The sequence below is a fragment of the Pithys albifrons genome, chromosome Z (genome assembly GCF_047495875.1).
Source record: "Pithys albifrons albifrons isolate INPA30051 chromosome Z, PitAlb_v1, whole genome shotgun sequence".
Classification (NCBI taxonomy): Eukaryota; Metazoa; Chordata; class Aves; order Passeriformes; family Thamnophilidae; genus Pithys; species Pithys albifrons.
Genome location: NC_092497.1, coordinates 13,833,563 through 13,858,739, shown reverse-complemented (window position 1 = coordinate 13,858,739; position 25,177 = coordinate 13,833,563). Strand labels below are relative to the sequence as shown.

The window sequence follows — 25,177 nt, the reverse complement described above, 5'->3', positions numbered from 1 at the left end:
AAGCTGAATGTGAAATCCCAACAAGCAAATTTTGAGAATGTTCAGTAGATGTAATGCCCCCAGAAGCCAGTGGAAGAAACATAAGAAGGCCAAATCAGAAAGTCCCAGTAGGTGAGAGGTACTGAATTGCAGGTGAGGACATTGGTGAAGACTCCCTTAGACTGTGGCGGAAATACAGGCAGATGAATGAATTTGTTGAAACAAGCCACAATTTCCTGGAATGTGGCAATTTTCTAGAGTACATAACAGCCAAAAAAATAATTTTGAGAATATAAATGTTAGGCTAAAGCAGGAGTTAAAAGTCTTCAGTTTCCTTAGAGATACAGGCTCCTGTATGCCTGTTCTTTGCTCTAAGGAAGCATGCACCAGTTCTCCATGCCAGATGTATGCACGACATTTCTCTACAGGCTGCAAAATGCTCAGATATAACAAACTGAGCCATAAGGCTATCCATTTAAAATGTATTCTTCCCTGAAATACCGAGACATGGGAAATACAGCTTAAAACATTTAAATATGTAACACCCTCTCACGTGAAGGTCCTAGCATTATAACAGTCAACAAAACAGAATATTTATGTTCACAGGAGATACATTACCTTTTCAGAATATCTGGATTATCATATGTGAGGTAACTGCGGCCAATAAATTGTGGGATTTCAATTGCTTCTGTAATGGCTGAGAAGTAAGTAAAAAATTGAAGATGAGTGTCAGCTGACACAAAACCAAAAGGAATAAAAAGAGACAAGACTTTATTGATTTACTGCTCCATTGGCAGGCACCTGCTAGTGGCATAGAACTGAGCTGAACACACTCTGCTTTGCAAAAAAGCACTACCAGTTTGTACTTAAATTTAGGGGCAGTAGTTAAGGCAGTATAAACTGCTGACAACCCCTCTGCCTGCAGTCTTCATGTCATGGGCCTAATTCTGCAAATATTAGCACATAAAAAGATGAAGTATTGGATAATGTTGCAAATTTTTATCTTTATCCCTATTTCCACATTCCATGATTCTCCATGTGGTTCAATCCTCCGACGTGCCAGAGCTTATGCATTAAGCACCCTTTTTCATAGTCTAAAAAAACTCCTTCCAAGCTCCTAACAGAGCACCATATGCAGAGCACATGCAAAAGGAGGCCAAGAGGCAGCACAGCCTATAAGCTTCATGTGTTCTCCTTCAGTACATGTGGCTGCAAAGAGTGGCTGCTGCTTGCTCAGTGCTCACCTCTGGAGTGCAGTGTGGGGGAGGCAATCTCTAGAGAGGACTTACAGGGGGTCCATGATCAGTTTAGGTCTACTGAAGGCAACTGAGGCCATGGTAAAGGTGAAACCCATGGGTGTTTGCATTTGACACTGCAGTACTGCCTTGGAGGGAGTTTTGTGAGCCCCCCACACAGCACCTTCCATTTCTCTAGGGACAGCCCCAGGTATCCCTATGTTGTATGTCTGCTGGGACAGCAGCACACATTTCAGCTAGACCTGGAGTTAGTGCACTGCTGTCCATGGAGAAGCCTTTGGCAAAATATCTCAGCTGTCTGATATAAATCATTGAACATCCTTGATACAGAGCCCTTCAGTAGGCTTTGAGACCTGGCCTGAACAGATCTGCTGCTGAGTTAACATCCTACATTTTGCTGCTGATTTCCCATAACTGACTGCTTCATTAATATAAGCCAGTTGTATAAATTACTTAAAATAGATGCCTTCATCCTATTTTCTTCCTTAGGACTAATCCCTGCAACACACAGCTAATCCCATCAATATAAATTTCAAGCTTTCCATGGCAAGGATGCTTGCTTTTTTTAAGCAACACAGCAGCTGACTAGGCTTTCAGAGTTTACTGTAATACAGATATGCAACAATTGATGCAGTCTGTCAGCCAGCTCCAGCAATATGAAATTTTGCTCTAGGTGCCAAGATTGAGAGTTTTAGATAGTGACAAATGACTGGTTTTATCCATAGTGAAATCAGAAAAGCTGCCTAATGTGTCCAAAAAACCCATCACAGGCCATGTCCAGCCTGCAGTCTGACATCATTGGAAGATTGCAAAAGATGTGTCACACTGGCCAGACATTTTTTGCCAGGTCTGACACTTTCTGCACTGGACAGTGTCTGATCATGTCAGATGGCAGCAGAGTATGAAAGGAGCACTTGTTCCTCCACCATGTTCTGCACTAAACCCCCACTGCTCTTGCCTCCAGCAGGGGAAGGTGCCTATGCCATGCAGCAGCCCTTGCCCTTGCCCAAGCACTCTGGTTTCCTCTACACAGCTTTATATGCATGTATCTCTGCTTACCCTTCTGTATGCTCTTCACTTGCAGCACTGAATTTGACTGCAGAAAACCAAACTAATTTTAGCCTTACCCTTGATGAATTCAGGATCTTTGCAGATGGGAGGGAACTAGGCCAGTAAGAAGATAAAAGGGCTAAACACCACCATTCTTTGCTCATCACGATCCAGCAGAAAAGTGCCAAAGCTTTCATGACAAGCAGGAGTGAGGTCTGAACTGCAGGGCAACCTGAAGCAGCACCTATGCCCACAAAACCCTCAGCCAGCTGCCTGAGTCCTCTGCTCTGTGAATACAGGGACCAGCTCTACAGCCACTGCTCTGAGCTTGCCAGGTGCTTTGGATGCAGTTTGAAATATCAACAGCACAAGCTCTAAGGAAGTACTATATAACCTTAGAAAAGATTTTGGCTTATTGACAGAAACTTGCCAGGCTTAATGGAAACCCAGCATCCAGACACAGACACACAATGACAGAGCAGTTTTCACATAATTTGCAGTACTTACTGTTTAGGCAGTAACTTCCACACTCTGCAGTGAGTCAGCACAAAACAAAACAAGAACATTCTGTTTTTATTATTCTAAAGCATGAAAATCTCCCTCAGTCCAGATTCATGCCCACTCTTCTGCAAATGTGTGATGTCTTGCTTACCCTTTGCACAAGTAACTGCAATCACCCCTGAAGGTAGCACCCTTTTATTATTGTTTTGCTCCAGGTATTTACATTTGCCTGCTCAAAATACATAAAGGTGCAGACAGACAGGACCAGCACCAAACCCTTCCACTACTCCTAGTTTTCAAATCTCAGTGACTCACAGGTATCAGCTCTAACCAAGGAATTATGAACACTTAACCAGTTCTTAGTTTGCTTTTGTACTCCATCTTATTATTAGGTATAAAAATACCTTTAACACTCCCCAAAATTTGGACAATATATAACCTAACAGGGCCAGCACAAACTCTACTGCATCCTCAGCTAAAAATCCATTACAGTATGAATCAATATCTCATTTACCTCCTACCAGCATAACTTAAGCAGAATTTTTAAGTGGTGCATATGATTCTGAAGAAGGAAGTGTAGTCCCTCACAAACACAAGTTATTTTAGAGTGTGGGGTTACAGCAGCTCATCAATCAAAAGGATGGAGATGGCACCTTCACCTCACATACTTTCTGAATGCACTAACCAAATCTCTGTTCTCAAATAGAAGTGGACACAGATGTGCATCCTGCCTTAGCCATGTCTGTGCACCACCAAAGAGACACAGGTAAAGATTATTTTGAGAAATCTGCTTCAGGCTGTCATCATCAAGGCTGCCATGGACTGAAGTTCAGTAGGGACCTCCATGCTCTCTGCACAGCCATCAGCAAAACCTTGGATTTTCCGTGGCAGTTGAGGTTACACAAGTGGAGGAAGGTTCAGCCACACCTGAACACAAGCCAAGGGCAAAAGGAACAGAAGTCAAGTGTCTTGTGCTTTTGGACACTCTTAAAAATGAATTAAGGTTGGATTCACATAGGAAGCAGTACCCAGGATCTGGCTATCATAGGCACAGATCAGACTGTCTGAAAGCCTGGACGTACATTCAGCTGACAACAGCAACTGCCAGCATGGCTGGTACCACAACCTTGGCTTACTGCTTCCAGGGCTCAGCACAGGTTAGAAGCCAAGGAGTGCTGAGTAGCTGTGACACCAGCAAATGCACATACCCAAGCTGCAATGCATTCCCTTGCCTTGACTGCCCCTAGAGATGTCAATATAGCTGCAGATACCATCTTGGAATCAGGAGTTTAGTACCCTGTACGTACCTAGAAAACCAATTCCAATTCTCCCTCCTCCCCACAAAGAAAACAGGGTAAATGATGTTGGTTTGGCTATTCGTTAGACCACAACAACGTCAGCAAATGGATTTCTTGGACGGTACTTTAATAAATTGCTTTTGTTCTAAGCTATTGTCTGTTACTAAGAAAACGCCATCACAATTTAACCAGAACCACTACTTTTAACTTTGAAGTTTATGCCAGTGAGAAATGAAGCAGTAGGTGAAGACAATAATGTCAGTCAGTTCTTTTGAGATGAGTTTCCTGTTACATTACAAAACCATCCATCAGGAGTTTTTCAAGATCAAGCCTGACAGAAAAGAAACGTCTCCATCTAGTGGAATAACCCAAAGGACATTTTTTAACACTTTTCATGCAGTCTTAACTTTTCTGAATCCAAGGTTTGAACTATTACAGTGGCTCTGAGGAAATAAGAGAGTAATGTGCATGTAGGTGAGTCCTCCTCCTTGGTGGTCTCCTTTGCTATACCAAAGTAGGGTCTGCCAGACAACGAAAACCATCAGAGTAGTCAGTGTCTAAAACAGTACTAGATCTTTATTTATATGAGAACAGCATTCGCTGTCAGCCCTATGGATAAAATCATGAGGGTTATCAATTCTCGTGCTTCAGGATGTAACATAATTGCTGGCTGGAGGACACTGGAAGGAATTCCCCCTTTGCACAATTAGGGGGGTGTATGAAGTGTTCAGTGTTGGCTACCACAAGCAACCAAATACCAGGTTGCTATCTATGGATCACAGTTCTGTGCTGGGATAACAGTTACCACGTTCCTAAACAACAAAACAAATTCTTCCCTTGGTACATGGAAAGTGCACAGATGAAAAGGGAGCTCTGACCTCCAGGCTTTCTATTTCAAGGGATGTGTAAAACAGCAGCTGTAAGTGCTAAATCTTTCTTATTTCTGTGATCAGCTCTTGATTTCTGATTTGAAATGCAGCCATCCTTACCTTTTTGGCAGTGTTGCCCATCAAACCCCAGGGGACAGTCACATTCGTAGCTGTCCTTCTTGGGAACACAGGTGCCTCCATTTGCACATGGTGAGATTACACAGGGGTGGGCAGCATTTTCTAGGTTGATTCCAAAAGTGAAATCCTGTTTCACATCAATTGTCCTGTCATTCAAGATAATCTATGTGTTAAAAAAAAAAAAAAAAAGAAAAAGAAAGGTAGGAAAACACATTGCAAAAACTTCAAAATTTACAGTATGGTACTGCTAGCTAGAAGAATTCTCTGAAAGACTTCAGAGAAATATAACTCTCAAAACTTGGCCCAAACCCTATTACTTGTAATACATGTTTTCCAGTTGCAGATGCCCAGCTCGTTCTGTTTCTCACCCTGACCCACTGAAGATTAATTTCTTTTGTGTAGTGTGACACAGTCTTGGGATGAAGCTGTGCAGGATTTACTAGGCTTGTGCCCTAACACTGGCACAGCGCTTTGTAGATGAGCCGTGACCTCGGATGGTAGAATTAGATGATCACTGCTGAGGAAAAGCATTTCTGAGATCAGAACGCCCCCAGGAGATGAGTGTTGACAACAGAAATACTAAGCAAAACAGCTTTTTTTTCGCATTTTCTATTGCTTTCTAGTATCTCATCTTGCCTGAAAGAACTTAGAATTAAGATGAATGAAAAATATAAATAATGACTTCACAAAACTGTTTATATATAAATGGAAGAGAACTGCTAAATGTTGGGATTTTTCCAATGTGTCAGCAAACATATGTTCTCCAAAATTAACCAACATTTGTATAATCTCATCTGGTATCTCAGCAAGAGAGATTACATATGGGTGCAGCTTCTGGTCTCAGCTACATAAAAAAAAATCCATCTTTGCAAACAGCAGATTTTAAGGCCAGTTATGAGAAAGGTAATAGTTACTCTGGCTCCTGCTAATTCAGACAATGCACTTTATGGGATCCTATTAGGAGAAAGGGTTCCATCAAGCATATATGTTCTGTTTGAAACAGCAATGCACAACTCCAACATCAGAAAAACATCCAGTCCTGTCATCTAGATGGATCAGGGAAGGCCTCACTACTTTCTTTCTAACTTTTGGCTACATTGCTCTAGAGATTAATAAGTCCCCACTCATAAAAATGTCTTTTATTTCTGTATTTAAACTTATCTTCAGCTTCCAGCCAATGTTTCTCATCACGCCTTTTTCTGCATAATTCCAGTGCCATGTGTCCAAAAAAATCTCATCCTCACACAGGAACTAGCAGATCACAATAAAGCCACTTCTCAACCTTACCTGAGTAAATTAAACAGATTGTGATAGTAGGTCTTTCTATATACAGCATCTGTTCCAGTATTTGGTGATGTTTGTAGCTCCATTTCTATACTGTGCTCCAAAATATTACTATGTGTAAACACAGTAGGAAACTAAACGCTACCAGTGCCCAAAAGGAAACCAATGGTCTTCCTTGACATACCATTCAGGACTCTGAGAATACAAATCCAAGCCTGACAGAGAGCAAGTGTTTGGATGATACTCTCAGGCACATAGTGTGACTCTTGCGGATGGTCCTGTGCAGGGCTAAGAGTTGGACTTGATGATCCTTGTGGGTCCCTTCCAACTCAGCATATTCTGTGATTCTGTGAAATGCACCTTACTGAGAACATCATAGAAATAAGGGCTCACATTCAACATTTCCCAATCCTTATCAGTGCCTTTACTCTAGGGTACAATCCCTCATCTTGTAAGTGTGACCTGTATTAAATGCTCCTAGGCTTGCTATATTACACTCCAAAATGCACTGTATTTAGTCAAGTCTACCTTCCCATCCATGTTCGTGGGACTAACCCTTTCCCACCATTATTACACATTCTCTCAGTTTTCCTGAACTTCATGTTTTCTGGCTAGACAGCTGACAAAGACAGTGAAAAATGTCAGACCAAGGGGTGACACCATTTTCACTGAACTGCACTTACTTTAATGCCCTTAAACAATTGCTAAGATGATGCACTATAGAGCTTTTTTTTAATAAAAACTATTATTAACATTTTGGTTTTGTTTATTATTTGTTTAAATTAATCTGATGCAAGAGTAACTCCTTCAAATGAGGATTCAGGGCCAACCTTCCAACTTTATCCAATATATTTTAAGTATGCTTAGGAAGAAAAATATTAGTTCAGTTTGAACTTTCTTTTGATTATTTACTAGGACTGATTATGAATTTATATTTTCTAGAAAAGAACTGCACCCATGCACAGCTGATCCCATGGGAACATTGTCCTTAATGTCTGCCAACAATGGAAGAGATCCCCTCCATTCATGTGCCCCATATAAAATTATAAGAGGGGAAGGCACTGAGGTGTGAATCTGCAGCGTGGTATAAGATGGACAAGGTGGACTGGAATCCATTTTAATTTTTAAACCCCATAAAGCACAAGAGAGCCAAGTGCAAAGATCTGCAACTGGGCCAGGGCAAGCCCAAGCACAACTACATGCTGGTATTAAGAGCAGCCCTGAGGAGAAGGCTTGGAGGTGCTGGTGGATAAAAAGCTGGACGTGACCTAGCAATGTGCAGTTAAGAGCCCAGAAAGCAAAAATGTTCTGGGCTGCATCCAAAGCAGTGGGGCCAGTGGGTTGAAGGAGGTGATTCTGCCCCTCTACTCAGCCCCTGTGAGCCTGTGAGTCCCCACCTGGAGCTCTGCATCCAGCTCTGGGGTCCCCAGCATAAGAAGGACATGGACTTGATGGAAGGAGTCCAGAGAAGGGTATAAATAGGATGAGGGGGCTGAAACAGCTCTTCTATGATGAAAGGCTGAAAGGGCCAGGATTATTCAGTCTGAAAAAGAAAAGGCTCTGGGGAGACCCTAAAGTGCCTTTCAGTACCTAAAGGAGGCCTACAAGAAAGCTGGAGAGGGACCTGGGCAAGGAGTGATAGAACATGGGGGAATGGCCTTAAACTGAGAGAGAGGAGGTTTAGACTGGGTATTAGGAAGAAATTCATTAGTGGAAGAGTGATGAGGCACTGGCATAGGTTGACCAGAGAAGTTGTGGATACCCCATCCCTGGAAAGGTTAAAGGCCAGGCTGGATGGGGCTCTGAGCAACCTGCTGTAGTGGGAGGTGTCTCTACCCATGACCAATCGAGGGGATTTGGAATGGTTGAACTTCAAGGTCTTTTCTAGGATTCTTTTTCACTCATGCCTGTCTCATCACTGAGACATTCAGCTGTCTCAATATGCATACACTGAAGTATTTGAGCATTTTTTCCATTCATTGATTTATACAGAATGCTACAGGGCAGTTTGAGAACACTGATCTTCACATAGATTTGTGCAACCTTCTGAATTCAATCCCATATAGCTTCTACTCACTTAACTAGTATAGTATAGAAATAAAGAGGGAGACTGGAAGGGGTAATAATTAACTGGCTAATAAAGTTTGAATGACTTTTCACTGTGAAATAACTGGTTAAGCACTTTGTGGTGGGCTCTCGAGGTGAAATGCTAGATTATTTTGAATATTGCCAGTCATATAAGGGCAGGTTTTTACATAAAGTGTGCACTAGATGGGATAGAAATAAATGTCCCCAGTGTGTTGTTTGGGCACATACCTTTTGGATGCTCCCACTGAAGGGTCTGAGTATCCCAGAGTTCTTCTTCACATCATCATAACTAGGGACTCCGCCAATAAATATTTCAGAGCTGCACTTGATCTGTGTAAAAGCCCCCTGCAAAAAAACATAGAATAACATTTTATTAGAGTAGCTGGAAGCATGCTTCTATCTTCAGATTAGCCTACATTACTTGTTATAGCCCTACATTACACGCTACAACATATTTCAATGCTTCTTTACTTCTGTTAATTGCATCTCTTAGTACAATTCTCTGAAAAAAGACGTTGTAGAACACTCTCTACTGACTGTGCTTTACCCTAATCAGAAGTAGCTGAAAAATATCAAGTATCTCAAGACAGTAATACTGAAGGAAGAAAAAAAGGAGACCGACTCATTGTGGTTCTGATTGTGCATCTAGCTTTATTTGCAAAGACTTGGGGTACACTGATGCAAATCTAGAAAGAGAATGAGGTTCATAAAGCTAAACTTGGAGGAAAGTTCATCCAACAGAGATTCATTTAATGTTTCCAATGTCTAAAAAATCACCTGTGGCAAGTTATGGGGCTAAACGGAAAAATATTGAGTTTGTATTTATTACCAGAAGCAGTTGCTCAGAATACCTGATGGGAATAGTCAGGGTCTTGGACTGAACTCAAAGACATTTAAAAGCTTATGACAGGATAACTGTGTATTTCCAGCCCTGTAGAAGCTTCTGTGCTTTCTTTGTTGGCAGGTCCCAGCTAACTTCCTCCTGCAGCTGCACAGAAGCACTTAAGAGGAAAAAAATGGGACTCTTCATCTTAATCCATCTATCTAAATAAAGCTTGACTGCTCCAATTGAATGTTTCTCACCCAATTTGTTTCTTGACAGACAACTGGGATTTCAATTTATTTAAATTTTTCAAGAATAGTCTAAGCTTTGAAAACCCTGTAGATTCTTCTGCTAACAGGATATGAAGTCTGGTTTTCTGTCCACACTCTCCACTGGGAAAGAATAAAGGACATTTTCTAAGCAGTTCTAGCCTCAGGTTCTTGGGATAAAAAAGTACCTAGGTGCTTGCATTTGAGTACTTAGAGTGAATATCCCACTTGGTACAAGCATAATTTCACTTTATTACAAACTTGACTCACAATGATTATTTGGTGAGTGAGGAACAAAATGCAACTCATCAACTCTCAGAATATTTCAGCCCTTACTCTGCCCTACAAATTACTACTTCTTCAGAAAGACAAAGAAATAATTGCCTTTTGATCTACGTTTCCAGGACAATATTCAGAGAAAGGTAAAAAAATAACTTTGGACACATACTTTTCAGCACTATTTTTCTCCAGATGACACATTTTGTAGTGCATATGTTGTTCAACTAACTTAGCTACAACAAGTAAGTACCAAGAAAAGAACCTCAAGATGATGTATGAATCAGACACAAAAATGTGAGTCCAGTTACGTGTCGAGAGCAGGTATGGCTGGATTTCAGCTGCCTTTACAAACATCCCTGTTGTCAGAGGGAAGATTTTATGGACAAATTTCCAACTTTGGGTTTAAGAAAATGTTTCCTTAATGTGTATACTTTTTTAAGCTTGTAAGAGCTTTAAAAGCAACTGTATAGTTCACTAAGCAATAACTTTACAGCTTCATTCAAGATGAATCATGTCATATGCTCACCTCTGCCATCCCTTCCACTGGTTTTTGTTTGTCCACTTGTAGGATACCATTCTTTGCTGTGCGAGACACTCGCAATTCATGCCACTGACCCAGACTGACAGGTTCTTCACTCCTGTTTTAAGGGGAAGAAAACTTTAACTTTCCTTTCTGATATTCTGAAATTTTAAAAAGTCAAGTTCCCTGGGATGATTTTCTAAATAAAAAAGAAATAAATATAAACCATTGTAATTCTTTCCTTATAAAGACGTAACAATTTTGTGAGCCCCATCAGCAAAGACCATGTTTCTCCAGCAAATAACAAGCACTCTAGGTTTATTTATAAATTAAATGCTTCTATCATTAGCATGCATTTCAGCTACACCAAACCTAGTTTTTTTGCTCAGTCATTTATAATAAGACAAATTTTTGTCTCAGCTGTACATCCTCATTTCACTAAAAGTTTCCCACTAAATGGTTGGTCTAGTCCCACATTCTTCATCCTCTTTTAAAACAGAACTACTTTGTGTTGGCTTATCAGCTATATTTATGCATCGTGTTACAGTGACATCTATACACATACACATATGCAGCCCGGATGCTGTACATTAAAGGGAAGTAACTCAAATATGATCCTAATGTGATGAGATCTTGCCTAGAAACAATAATCCCCAGTTGTGTAAAATATTCACCAGTCTGAAAGGAGGCATTTTTAAACTGTTCTTACAGTCTTCACTAGTTCAGCACTGATATTAATAGCAGCCTGTATGAAGGGCAAAACTACATTGCACTTTACAAGTCCTACAGATCTTTGTATCTTGTTTTCAAATGCGTTTTTACTACACAAGTTAAAGCATTTTATGTCTAAATGAGATTTTGCAGCCTTTCCTCCAGCAGCAATGGAAACCTGTGTTTAATTCGCTGGTCAAGCTGTAAAAATCAGAAACCATGCTCTCTAGGACCCCTAAAGACTTTCTAGCTTCCAGTGAAAAAATACAGAATTTTCTTGAGTGTAACAATGCTTTGCATTTTCAGACTACTTATATTTAAAAATTAAAAAACCCATACATTGCAAAATGAAAGAAATTTTAAAAATTTTGATTTTTAAACAGTGAGTCAGTAGTGATTCAAATGCTGATTCAAAAAGGTATATAATTTTGAAAATGTTAAAGTAACAATTTGGGTTTTTTTCTTAACAATCAACATGAGTTTTGAAATCTTTCTCTTGTATCTATTTTGATCCTCCCAATTTTCTCAAAGCCTGTTTTTATCTATTTGGACAATGCTGATAATATTACCTGGCACTTCTGAATGACACTTGGTTCAGGAATTATCATCAAGAAAGACTAGTCACTTATTATTATTTAGCACCATTTAGGGTTTAACTACCATGGGTGAATCAATAGTTAATGGAATTGAATCACCTTGATGAAGTCAATGTGTACATATAAAGGAACCAGATAGGTCTGGCCACTTAGTAAGTGGCAATATAAATGTTATCTCTGCTGATCTCTTATAATGACAACCCTCCTGCTCCGCTAGATTTAATCACACTTAGGGATGATTAAACCTTGCAGAGTCATCCCTTCAGAGTGTCAAGCTATTTCTTGGAATCTTGGGCTTTCTGAAACCAGCATGAGTTTGGCAAAACTTTCTTCAGTCATTTGAACACTCCTGGCTAAACTGAAACTTAAAAGATACACCAAATCATGAAGATCTTGATCCTGTGAATGCCTGGCCAAGGGAAATCCCAGGAGATGATAATTTCACTTCAGAGATAGCTCAGTAAATTGTTCAGGTGGAGTGTCCATTCACTCCCTCAGCATCCTTTCCCACTGTCGAGTCCCTTGTACACAGTGTGCTGCTTCCATTCTGGGGAACATCAGGCAAAACATAAGCTTCACCAGCATCAGCTTTCCTACTGCTGCTGCTGACATACATAAATAAGCTTGCCTCATCCTAATTGTCAACACATTATAGTTGTGTTCTGATTATATTAGACTATCTAACAGCCTGGCAGTCGTATGAAAGAGATAGTCATGATGACTAGAGTTGTACCACCATTAAAAAAAAAGGGTAGGCATGAAGCAGTATGATGAAGAGCAAGGAAGACTTTTAAGTGAATAAATATTTTTAATGAAAAACAGGGAATATATTTATCTTAGTCACTGACCTTGCTGATGACAGGGTGTGAGTTGCACATGTTATCTAGAAAAAGGGGCTGAACAGGACAACCTGATTTCTTTCACTGAAGTCTGATGGTCTCATGAATCTCCGTGACCCAGTCATCTCACCATGCTCTTTTTTCCCAAAGCATGTACTTCACGTGCTCTTCTACTTTCCAACAAAAAGGGGCAGTTTCCACTCCCAGGCATGTGGCCGTGGCTCTTGCCACATTTTACAAGCCTAAAACTCAGTTAAACTTTAGTGCAAGGTGTTTTGAAGTGCTACAATATTCTCAAAGAAAAAAACACTGTGTCTTCTTTAATGTCTTATAGTTACCAGTAACAGGAATTAAATTACTGCAATCAGTGAAAATTTAAGGCTTGTAAGAAGGGCTATTCTGGGTTGGAGCAAAGGTCTCCAAAATTAGCTACTTCTGTCAATTTTCACCAAGAATATAGAATAGGGTAAGTACGGAGTGATTCTTCCCTTCATATGTCCTCCTGGCTTCTGGCAACTTGTCATTTAGCAATTTTCTGAGTCAGAGGCTGCATCCGTACAATTGTGTTTGATCTCCCTCAATGGAGCTTTCTTCAAATTTGACTAATTTTTTTTTAACCTATTTATAGTTCTGGCATCTGTTACATGCTGTGACAATTAGTTTCCACAACTTATTTATGTGCTGTCTCAAAAAACCCCACCAAAAACCAAAAAAAAAAAAAAAAAAAAAAAATCCCACATAGAAAAAAATGCCCACACAAAACCCCAAAAAAGATCCTGCTAATTCTTAGATATTTTTTAAAAAAGCAGAATAATCATTCATCTACATGTCATTCCCAATTTAAAAACCTTTATTATACTTCCACCAAACTCTTTCTTTTTCAGGTTGAAAGGTCCTTCTGCATCTGTAGAAGCTGTTTCATTCCCTCCCCTAGATATCAACACTACTCTTCTTTTTTCTTCTGAAATCAAGTGACCAAAATAGCAGCAAGTTTTCACAAAAGGGTGCATTCTGGGTTTTAGCAGAGGCATTGTTCCTTATTCCATTCCTAATAATTCTCTGCATTGTACTTAAATTTCTGTATTTGCCTCTGAGCAGTTTAGCTGTTGCTTTCGCAGAACTATCCACGACAACTCCAAGATCTGTGTGACAACACTATCTGTTTTTCCACAGCTGTGCATTGTTAGGCTTCTGCATTATTTTGCATTTGCTCCCTTGAAATTTCATCTCTCATCTTGTCATCTGAATGAGTTTGTTTGCTTGAGTTGTCATTCAGTGTAAAATCAGTACATTTCTCCTAATCACAGTATTGTCAAAATTGGTGATGTCCATCCACAGGAATAATTGGTATGCAAGACTTGCAAGCAGTGTACGCATTTTGTATAAGCTTTATATAGATTATTTCTAAATATCAGGTCAGCCTGGTCAAACTGGCAGCCTCCTGGACATCCACGAAGCTGAATGCCTCTGTTCAGCCTTTTCAGCAAGTCCAGGAAAGGCTGCGTGGAGACTGGGCACTCAGTTACACAGAGTGAGACAGAGAGCGAGCAGCCCTTTTTCAGGCATTTTATTGCTTCTGTGCTTGACATTAATTTTAGGATGCAATGAATCATTCTCAGAAGGTCTTTCTTTATCTGGGAACCTGAATGACTAATTGAAACCATATTGTTATTTTTTAGCTTACTTTATATAAATTGGATCCTAGTCTCAGGTTCCCCAAAAACCAGCACTATGAGGAAATGGGGACACCTGGAGGTGTATCTTCTTGTCACGTTCAGCCTGATACTTACTGCCTGGAACTAGAAACCAGGGAGAAGGATGCTCACAAAAGTGCCAGTATTGTGAAATCCCATGGCACAATACACTTACGGATCCCCTATTAGCTATGGTGCAATGTCATGGGGGCAAGAAGGGAATTTCTGCAATACCATATGGACACAAAAGTGATATCGGCAGTAAGCTGGTGGCACTGCTAATAAAGTTTTGAAACATAAACCGATGTAGGAAGAAAATCTGTCCCCTTGAATACACTTCAGTGCTTCTGTGTTTCCTTAGAACTAGGTACTAGGGACCAATTGGCTCGCGTACCTCATCACAGTGTCTTTCCAGCCCACTTTTCCCTTGGATTAGCACCATGGTACTGTAGGAAAAGAAACACAAGCAACACCATTTACCTGATAACAGCTGTTCCTGAGCCACAGTCAAACCTGAATTCCAGATAACCAGCCACAATGTTAATGGAGAGGAAGTCCTTGCTGTCTATGTCGTAGCTGTACAAAAGGACACCAGTCTCTAAATCCGGACGAAAAGTCAGCTCAAACTCCATGAAGGAAAGGTAATTCTGTGGTTCCAAGGGCCAGGGTGTGCTAGCAAATGATCTTAAGGACTCGTTGAACTGAGGTATGGCCAAGGTGAGTGCTGGAAATCCAGAAATCACAAGCAGGTCACTTGAAGTTCAAATGTAAAGAATTGACTCCTACCAACCAGTGTCAGTTCCCTTTGTGAAGTACTTAAAGCTAATGTTTAGCAAAACAACCTGAAAATTTTGTCATTGAAATGAAAAATATTTTTTATCCTAGCCCACACTGCTCAATTCATTCCTTTTCCAGGGATGTATTAGTACTATAAAGCAATGTGTTCCTTTTCTTTAGTGATTCACCAGTGTTTTTCAAAGTAACAAGCACACAGTGAGTGGTGGCATAAAGGGTTCTACAGCACAGAAAGTAATACTGCATGTATTTCACTATTTGTAGCTCTCTGATTTTAGCAGGAAATTGCTATTGAGTCCTTTACATTTCAGAATATAGAACTGACCCTAGTTTTAGGAGAGAAGTAGGTATTTTTTTTTAGAATTAATGTGCGGCTGTGGAGCGCTACACTATTTTAACTTCTGGAAAGTAAGTTTTAGATGCTTAATTACAGGTAGTTTAAATAAGCAAAGAAGTTTGAGAATCACTGATTATGTAGGAATTGGATGTAGCTCAAAGTGGGGAGACCAGGGGTTCCAGTATGTGACTTTAAAAAGATGAAGTAACAAGTGCTCTCTTCTGTCAGTGTAACAGCACGCGACCTTCTCGGAGATCTCTATGGGGAAAACACAACAAACGTGAAATAACACATACAAAGAAGTAGAAGCATCCTAGCATCCACTTACCTTCTTCGCAATGATGACCTTTAAATCCCAGAGGGCAGAGGCAAATGTAGGAATCTGCTTTGTTCGCAGTACAGGTACCACTGTTGATGCAGGCTGCCTCATCACAGATGCCACTACTACACTCACCTAAACATGGAGTCAGAACATCAATTAATAAGAGAAGTTTGTCAAAGAAGATTTATTTAGTGGTTGATCATTGCTACTAACTAACACGACTTGATATTCTGCTCAGATTCTTTCACAATTTATCAAATGGTGTACAATTAAGACAAGGTAACTTGATTTTTAGCACTTTTATTTTAGTATCAGACTAGCAAGAGACCTTACAAATAGCAAAAGGCAGCCCTTACTAACCATCCATGACAAATGCAGTTTTCAATCATTCCCTGGATTACTCTTCCGCTCTTCTATTTCCTTATAAAACAAAAATTTCTCTAGATTGTTTACAAGCACTGTGACTTGTTTAATTTCAATTATCTTAAGTGCTTCTTTGTTCACTGTGAATTCACCCCACGCTGAGCATGGAAGCTGTTAATCATTATCAGCTAATCTTATTACCCAAATGAGGTTGGCAACCCTCTTGACTGCACTAAAAGGGATCCTTGTCATATGGGCATATGGGCTCTTTAAGAAGCTTTTGTACTGTGCTGGCACATCAACTAAAATAACACGGAGATTCTTTCTTCTTGCTGGAATTAAGATGAAATTGTTGTAGAACAAATAATTTCTTAATTTTCTTCTTAAAATTGGCATCTGTAGAGTCAGATTATACAATGGTCAAATGTACATCTGACTGAAGTTCTTGCTGATTTTGTTTGTTTCTCCTTTATTTTAGTTTCTGATCAAATAACTCCTTGTCAATAGTAATAAACTGATCACACACATTAAGAAAACCCAAGTAAGACTTTTGTGGTGTACACGTGTAAGCACACCTTGCAGAGGGACAAACTAAGAATTACATGTTTTTTTTGAGGCATATTGAAGTATCACCTCTGAAATGACAAAGGTTTCATGAGGCAGCTCTGACAATAGACACTGGGGAACAGTTTTGTTATCTGAGATGACTGGAGAAGTCTTGCAAAACTATTGCAATTTTGAGGGGGTTTTGTGTTCTTTTTTTTAATACAGTATTCTGATTGTAAGGATGGTTTCCAGACCAGGACTATCAATAAGGCACTGGTGTTATTACAGTCCCAGCTTTATGGTCTGAATTCCCATCCCACAGCCAGAAAGAAAACCACAGACAAATGTGCAGGTGTCAATGGCTGATGTGCTGGTTCATCCTGATCACTCTGCTGCCAGCAGTGAAAAATAACGTTTTTTCACTGACTCAGGACAGGGGCAGTAACAACTCTCAGGTCATCTGGTATGACTCCATGCCAGACCACACTTGTCTCGTGTTGCACATATAAAAATCTCCTGCCAGGCCCAGGGCTCCAGGGCTAATCTTAGAAGCACAGACAAAATATACAAGTTCCCTGGAAGTGAAAAAATGTTCCTTCTCTGTGGAAGGGGACCACTGTCTGCCCCATGCCAAGGCATGGGTGCAAGGGTGCTCACAGTGCTCATCTGTCTGTGTTTTTACCTTGATGCCAAAGGGGTTTTTGTTCTGATTTTCACATTTTGTAGATTTTAGGAACACAGTAGTTGTAGATTTTTAGAGGGTTAATATTTCTAACAGTTTAAGTTTAATGCCGTTCTATCACTACCCCGGTCCCAGAACAGGGAGCTAAAATTCCTTTAGTTAATCAATCTTGTTTAGACTCCTTTCCATGGTAGAGCTGAAGGATATCAGAAGGCCTACAGAATGAAACATAAACATAGGTCAGAGTGACCCAAAAGCCAGAACTGGATGAACTCCAAGAGACCTTTGTGTGCCCGAGGAAGAAGAGCTGATGAAGACAGAGGGTCTTGATGACCCCAGACCCAATTCCAGGGGTTGGACCAGGGGTGGGACTGAGGCTGGACTGAGAAATGTGTAAAGCAATGATTGGAGGGATCTTATTATAAAAGCCACAGAAACAAGAACTGGGGTACATGCATGTCATCATGTATTCCTGTGGGCTGTAGGCCCTGTGATATTAAGGGACCTTTACTTTTTATCTTATCCTACACTAACATGGCTCGAAGTCCTGTTTTGGGGGGGAAGGGTCATTCATGGCAACAACCTTCTGATGTGCACTGTAATGGCCACAAGTGAACCAAAGAAGGATGGATATCTTGTCTCAGATCCCTCATATATTCATCAATTACCAGGACACTGACAGAAATTATTAGGACTAGCTCTTTTATAAACAAGGAAACAGAGCCAAGATGTGTGTAAACAAGGATCTCAATACATCAAGTGTGAAGACACAAACAGAAAACTAAGAAAACACTGATTTTTGCTGCATCTGCTGCACTGTTAATCAGTGATGGATGTTCATGCAGAGGGAAGCTAAACTCTAGGAGACACAGAGAAGGACAAGGAAGATAACAGTAATGGAACAAATCACAGGATCACTGCTTTGAGAAACAGCTTGAACTGGAGGAGTCTTGGTATTGAAGGCAGGCTGATCTCCCAACGCCTCAGTAACTTAGTACCACAGCCTTTGGGCCAGCACAGGTGATTACACTGAAGAGGCAAATCACAAGTCTGATGGCTGCATATGTTTGGCTGCAATGGTGGATGAAGAAGGCAGGAAGCTGCAGCAGGAGTCCAGGGTCCTGCCATGCACACCTTGAACCATGAGCATTGGTTCCGCTGTCAGGCCCTTAGCTCACAGTCCAGTGGGACCTCTGCTGTAGCCAGCAGAGATGTCACAGGGACCGGATGAACCCCTCTCCTCCCCACCCTCAATTCTGTGGTCCACGTACCACAGCACCCCTGATTTATATACACTGTGCCAAAAAACACACCACAAAAAAACCCCAATGAAGACTAGCAAAAGTCATCCCTAAGTGCCAGAAGAGTTTACTTGCAATTTTTTATTTTATGTTTAACCTATATGACCTATTGTTTGCAAGTCTCTTCTGGTACAGTCTCATATAAGTATGTGCAGTCACATAAGGACAGTAAGGCTTTATCGCTCAGTTTCAAGTCACACATGGCAGAACACAGCATTTATTTTCACTGATGTTGACTGTTAATGCAGTAGTATGTGGACTGTTCATGGATGGGAATGAAGCTAGCTGCAGCCCAAAAGGCAATAGAGATTAGGGCTCAGGGAACTTTAGCAGGTCTTTCAGCTGTCTAAATTTCATAGATTCTCACTCTATTGTGAAATTACACTCCACTTCCAAAGTCTTTCTCTTTTCATCAACTGTTTCTTGGGCCACTCTGTTCTCCCCGTGTATTGCACAGAAGTTTAGTCACGGTATCTAGAGAATACAGAGCAATTGTTAGGAAGTTTCTCAATAATCGCTTTCTTCTTAAGATGGCAAATGCACAGCTACAGAAGAGAAGAAAGATGACTTTGTGGTTGAAGCATGGCACAGAGAGTTCAGTGATGTGGGATCTATTTCTTGCCTTTACCACTTGTTTTCTGACTTGGGTTTACTCTTAAACTGTTTAGACTGGGAGGTAAATAAAGTAATGATTTTGTGCCATGTCTTTTTTTCAAGTTCTCATTACATGGATGAAATAGATGAGTAAGTAAGACAGGACTAGACAGTTAGCTTCCCTACTTCTCCATCTTTTAATCTGGAAAGGGGAGATAATGTTATAATACCACTTCACACAGCTGCTGAAAGTATTTATTCCAAGATATTTTTAAATCATACCATGACTCTGAAAAGTAAAACAATAGGAAAGCCTGTGTGCTTCAGCAGTGGTGGGGTTTAATGGGGAAAAGCCCTCTGTAATAGCTACAGTACTGCTGTGGGTCTGAGATATTCTGTTTTGGACATGTGCAATAATATCTTTAGCCAAAACACATTTTGTTGGATCCCTATAGTTTCAAATACAAACTCAGTATACACTGTATTGATTTCTGATGACGTGATCATGTAGGTCAGAAGCACGAAGAGGCATCCTGAGAGCTGCTGTCAGAAATACTGGTGCAGGAGTAATATTGGCAGCTTGGAGCTTACTGTTTGCTCGTGAGAAGTGCTTTATGCACAATATCTGTGTCCATGAAAGGTTTACTTATGCAGTGTGGTAAGCCATTCTACTGCAGACCCACAAGTAATTTGCACAGAGGAAAACCAGCCCAAAAATAGAGACCATACCTTATATCACCCAGACCTGGACCATGGCTCAACTTGTTTCAGCAGACTAAAAAGTAACCCCTGGTTAAACACTGATTAAAGACCCCAATACCATTACACTTACCAACATCAGCACCACTGAGAGCTTTCCCTAATGGCCAGGGTCTCATATCAATTATCTTTCCATTGATGCTGAGTGACTGGACGCAGCCCTGAAACCCACGGTTGGTGCCTGTGGCCCTGACCAACCAGTACACACTGGGAGCACCACCAACATAGAAGGGAGTCTGGAACGTAATTTTACTGTATTGGCCCTGAAGGGAAAACAGAGCACAACATGCTATATAACAGACACAACACAGGATAACTGATTAAACTACTGGCTATGATCAATTTTTTTTCTTCTACAAAGAGTTGTCTCAGAGAATAAGTAGGTTGCTCATTGGTAATTCCTTTCTTTTAGTCACTCCTCAAATTAGTCTACCATTTTAAATTAACTTTTTGCACCACATCTGTCATGTTAACACAAGCACAATAAAAAACTTAAAAATCAGTATGTTTTGAGGAGAGATTGTGGTATGTCTTTTGCTGCAATTTCTTCCTTTACTTTTGCCAAAACTGTCTTCTAAATGCTAAGCCCTGAGGGACAGAGAACAATGGGATATTGCGTTTTGGACAGAAACCAGTATGCGTTCAGCATTGAATAATAATGAAATGACAAAAAAAAAAGGAAATAACAAAGAAAAAAGCCAATAAAATTATCACTTCAGGAGCGTTCTGCTCACTTTTCCAGTAGCAAATTCCCTGCCCTCCTTTCTGGGTTTTTTTGCATTAACAAGGCTATAGAAATGTACACATAGAAATTTACTAGTACTGCTACAGTGTACAGGAAAGAACAAAAATCGTCAAAACTCAAAAGAACCTTTTTGGACCATTGAATCAAATTCTGTGCTATTGTGGACAACGGAGTCACAATTCCTTCCAAACTGATCAAGGTAAGTCTTTTGCCTCTTCCCTAATGGTTCTTTCAAAACTTCATTGACCTTTAGAAGAAAACACTCAATATTCCCCATTTCTCAGGGTTATTTTTCAGTAATGTGTGCTTGTGACAGCACTGACCTTTAGTCTAAAAGCCTTCTGGATTTTTCACCCCTGCCCCGTGTTTATAACAATAAATTATATCACCATAGCCTACATTTACCTGGCTAAATGAACTGGGGTTATTGAGTCTGGAGGTGTTCACTTGCACAATGCACTGCAGAAACTGCACAAAACTCTCCTGATTCACATTTGCCCTTTGTGTGGCCTCATAGCATTGGGAACAGAGAGCGACATGACAGACATTGAAATTTTTTTCTCTGTCATTTCCAGCTGCTGAGAACTCAATGTACTGCAATTTTTGTCCCCTTCAGTGCCTGCACATGAAAGTATAAAATAATAAGATGTCTGAAGCTGCTTTTTTCAGGGCTAGGAATGGCATGCTAATAGTGGCCATCAAAGGAAAGAGGAATGGCATCTCAAACAATTTGAAACTGCCTTTTCTTCAGTGCTTTAATTTCACTTCTGTTTTCTGGCCTGGCAACATATGACAAAATCAAAGCATCTCCTCCATTGTATTTTATCCTGTCAGCCTCATATGAACTTGCTGGTGTTAACAAGTCAGGGCAGAATGTCTATTTCCATTACTGTGCTTAAACTATGTCCAGGATATGCATCTAATTACACTTCTGTATACAAACCTTGTGTGGCTATATGCATTATCATCATGGCTCAGCTTCGCGAACGAAGATTTGAGAAGGGCACTACCCACGCTTGCTGCAAGCATGCTGGTGGCTAAAAAGGCCGATAAGGGATAAGCAGGTCCGGTCACAAAAGGCACAGCAGAACGTCTCCCTAGGTGACACTGGCAAGGAACGGTTCTTTCTGCGTTGTCTTTTCTCCTCAAGACTGACTCTCCGTGCATTCTCAAAGGAAGCAGCAGCGTTGTGAATGGTGTGTCTCCATGAATCCCGATTGCAGGCCAGAGTGGACCATTGGTGGCAGTCAATATGGCCAAGGCTGAGGTGTTGTTTCAGGGAGTCCTTGTATCTCTTCTTTGGGGCTCCTCTCTTGCGGCAGCCGGTGGCGAGTTCACCAAAGAGCACAATCTTCGGAAGGTGGTGATCCTCCATCCTGGAGACGTGCCCTGCCCAGCGCAGCTGCGTTCTCGTCAGCATGGCCTCAATACTGGTGACCCCTGCCTGTTCAAGAACAGACACATTGGTCACGTAATCAGACCAGTGGATGTTTAGGATTGAACGGAGGCAGCACTGATGGAAGCGTTCGAGAAGCCGCAGGTGGTGGTGGTAGATGACCCAGGATTCAGACCCATATAAAAGAGCAGACAGTACAATGGCTCTGTAGACACTGATCTTTGTACTTTTCTTCAGGTGTGTATTGGACCAGACTCTTTTATGGAGTTTTCCGAAGGCTTTGTATGCCTTTGCTAGCCTGTTGTCTATCTCTCTGTCAATCTTACCCTCTGAGGAAATGATACTTCCCAGACAGGTGAACTGCTGGACTGACTTAAGCTCTGAATTGCCTATGGTGATGTGAGGATGATGGAAGACTTCTTGAGGTGCAGGTTGGTAGAGAACTTCTGTCTTCTTCAGGCTGACTTCCAGCCCAAAAAGCTCAGCAGCCTCTGCAAAGCAGGATGTGAAGCGCTGCAGAGCTGCTTCTGTGTGAGCAACGAGGGCGGCATCATCAGTAAAAAGCAGCTCACGGACAAGGTGATTCAGGGTCTTGGTGTGGGCCTTCAGTCGCCTTAGGTTGAATAGGCTTCCATCGGTATGATATTGGATGTAGGTACCGTTTTCTTCATCAAGGTCTGCTGTGGCTCTTGGGAGCATCATGCTGAAGAAGATTGTGAATAGAGTTGGTGCAAGGACGCAACCTTGTTTCACACCATTGGTTATTGGAAAGGGCTCAAAGAGTGCATGGCCATATCTGACTTGTCCATGCTGATCCTCATGTAGCAGGATGATCATTTTGAGGAACTTGGGGGGACATCCTAAATGTCCCAAGATCTGCCACAGGCCTTTCTTGCTCACAGTGTCAAAAGCTTTGGTGAGGTCAACAAAGGTTACATAGAGACCTTTGTTCTGTTCCCTACACTTCTCTTGCAGTTGTCTGACAACAAACACCATGTCTGTGGTGCTCCTATTGGCTCTGAAACCACACTGGCTTTCAGGTAGAAGATCTTCTGCAATAGCGGGTACTAATCTATTCAGAAGTATTCTTGCAAGGATTTTACCAGCAATGGGGAGCAAAGTGATACCTTGGTAATTTGAGCAGTCTGATTTTTCTCCTTTCTTCTTGTACAGGGTGATGATGACTGCATCATGGAGATCTGGTGGTAGTTCCCCTTGTTCCCAGCAATGCACAACAAGGTCGTGGAATTTGGCATGGAGTGCTTGACCTCCATGCTTCCAGATTTCAGGTGGAATTCCATCAACCCCAGCTGCCTTGCCAGTTTTCACCTGTTGTATGGCCTTGAGTATCTCTCTCATAGTAGGGGCTGCATCCAATTCATGTTTCACCACTTGTTGTGTAATGTGATGAATTGCTGAGCCTTGGACTACACGGTCGGCACTGAAGAGAGTCTGAAAGTGCTCAGACCATTGGTTCAGGATGGAGGTTTTATCTGTTAGAAGCAGTTGACCATCTGCACAGAGTAGGGGGCTTTGAACCTGGTGTGTGGGTCCGTACACTGCTTTCAGGGCCTCAGAGAATCCTCTTTGGTCACCCAAATCTGTGCATAGTTGGGTCTTTTCTGCTAGGTCGAGCCACCATTTGTTCTGCATGTCTCGAAGTTTCTGTTGGAGCTTGCTACATGCAAGACGAAAGGCGGCTTTTTTTATATGGCAAGATGGCTGAGCAAGGTGTGCTTGGTAAGCAGTTCTCTTCTTCTTCAGCAATTCCTGGATCTCTTGATTGTTCTCCTCAAACCAGTCTTTGTTTTTCTTGGAGGAGAACCCTAGGGACTCTTCAGAGGACTGCAGGATGCAACTTTTAATATGTTGCCAAAGCGCTTCAGGAGAGGGATCTATGCGATTATCTTTAAGTCTAGTTTGAAGGTTTCCCTGGACGCTGTCTCTCACTGTGGCTGTTTGAAGATTGCTGACTTGGAGCCTCCTCCTTGGAATGCTGCCTCTCTTAGGTTTGGGCTTGAAGTGGAGGTTAAGTTTGCAGCGCACAAGGCAGTGGTCTGTTTGACATTCTGCACTTGGCATCACTCGAGTATGACGGACATCACTGATATTTCTCTGTTGTACTAAGATATAGTAAATGAGGTGCCAGTGCTTGGATCGAGGATACATCCAGGTTGTTTTCAGGCTGTCTTTCTGTTGAAAGATAGTGTTGGTGATGGTGAGCTGCCGTTCTGCGCAAAGCTCTAGCAGGAGGCGTTCGTTGTCGTTGCATGCTTGCCCAGGACTCCTTTCCAGGCTTCAGAATTCTTACCTACTCTGGCGTTGAAGTCACCAAGGATTATGATCTTATCATCTGCAGGAACCTTTTGGGTGAGGTGGCACAGGTGGGTGTAGAATTTGTCTTTTTCCGCTGGGTCAGCTTGCAGAGTTGGGGCATTTACGCTAAAAAGAACAACATGTTACTTGTTGTGTAGGGGAAGGCGTAAGGACATAATGCGATCGGAATGACCTGTTGGCAGATTTTCAAGTTTGAAGGCAATGGAGTTTTTGATCATGAAGCCAGCTCCTGAAAGCTGTCATTCGGTTTTGGGTTTGCCTGACCAGTAGAGTGTGTAGCCAGCACCATGTTCTTTAAGGCTGCCTTCCTCATGAAGACGAACTTCACTGAGAGCAGCAATGTCAATGTTGAGCCGTGACAGTTCGTGGGCAATTAGAGCAGAATGACGCTCAGGACATCCACTATCCCCAGTATCAAGCATGGTTCTGATGTTCCAACACGCGAGTGTTAGTTTGAGCACAGCTTTGCAGGCAGGTGTATGCCTTTGAAATCTCTTTGGTTTTGTTTGACCGCATGGAAGATGCCAGTTGGCCGCAGTTATCCAACTGAGTGTGGAGATGAGCTTTGTTTAGGCCACCTTTGCTAGGCCCCTCTCCGTGTGGAGCAAGCAATGCTGTCCCTAGAAAAGGCTGCTTGGTCGTTCAGGATGCTGCCGCAAGAGACTGTCATCTCCGGGGTCAAGTCTTGAATGACCCATATCCAGAACCGCCTGCATGCAGGGTTGGGTCTGTGGCTTCCAGCTGCTTCCTGTCACCTGCCGTTTTCGACCCTCACCTGTCGCTACAGGGCTTTGCAATGTGGGTGA

At 41.5% G+C, this 25,177-nt stretch overlaps 1 protein-coding gene across 3 annotated transcripts in view; it reads right to left on the bottom strand.

Annotated features, from left to right (window-relative positions):
• Positions 1–25,177, bottom strand: part of EGFLAM (EGF like, fibronectin type III and laminin G domains) — an 84,610-nt gene that overhangs the window by 5,766 nt on the left and 53,667 nt on the right. For all 3 annotated transcript variants that reach the window (XM_071580157.1, XM_071580158.1, XM_071580159.1), the window contains 7 exons: positions 19,967–20,156; positions 15,655–15,780; positions 14,675–14,918; positions 10,361–10,472; positions 8,692–8,808; positions 5,074–5,254; positions 598–676 (listed from right to left, as the gene is read on the bottom strand). In XM_071580157.1, the coding sequence (XP_071436258.1) occupies positions 598–676; positions 5,074–5,254; positions 8,692–8,808; positions 10,361–10,472; positions 14,675–14,918; positions 15,655–15,780; positions 19,967–20,156 (1,049 nt within the window). The remainder of the gene's footprint in view (positions 1–597; positions 677–5,073; positions 5,255–8,691; positions 8,809–10,360; positions 10,473–14,674; positions 14,919–15,654; positions 15,781–19,966; positions 20,157–25,177) is intronic.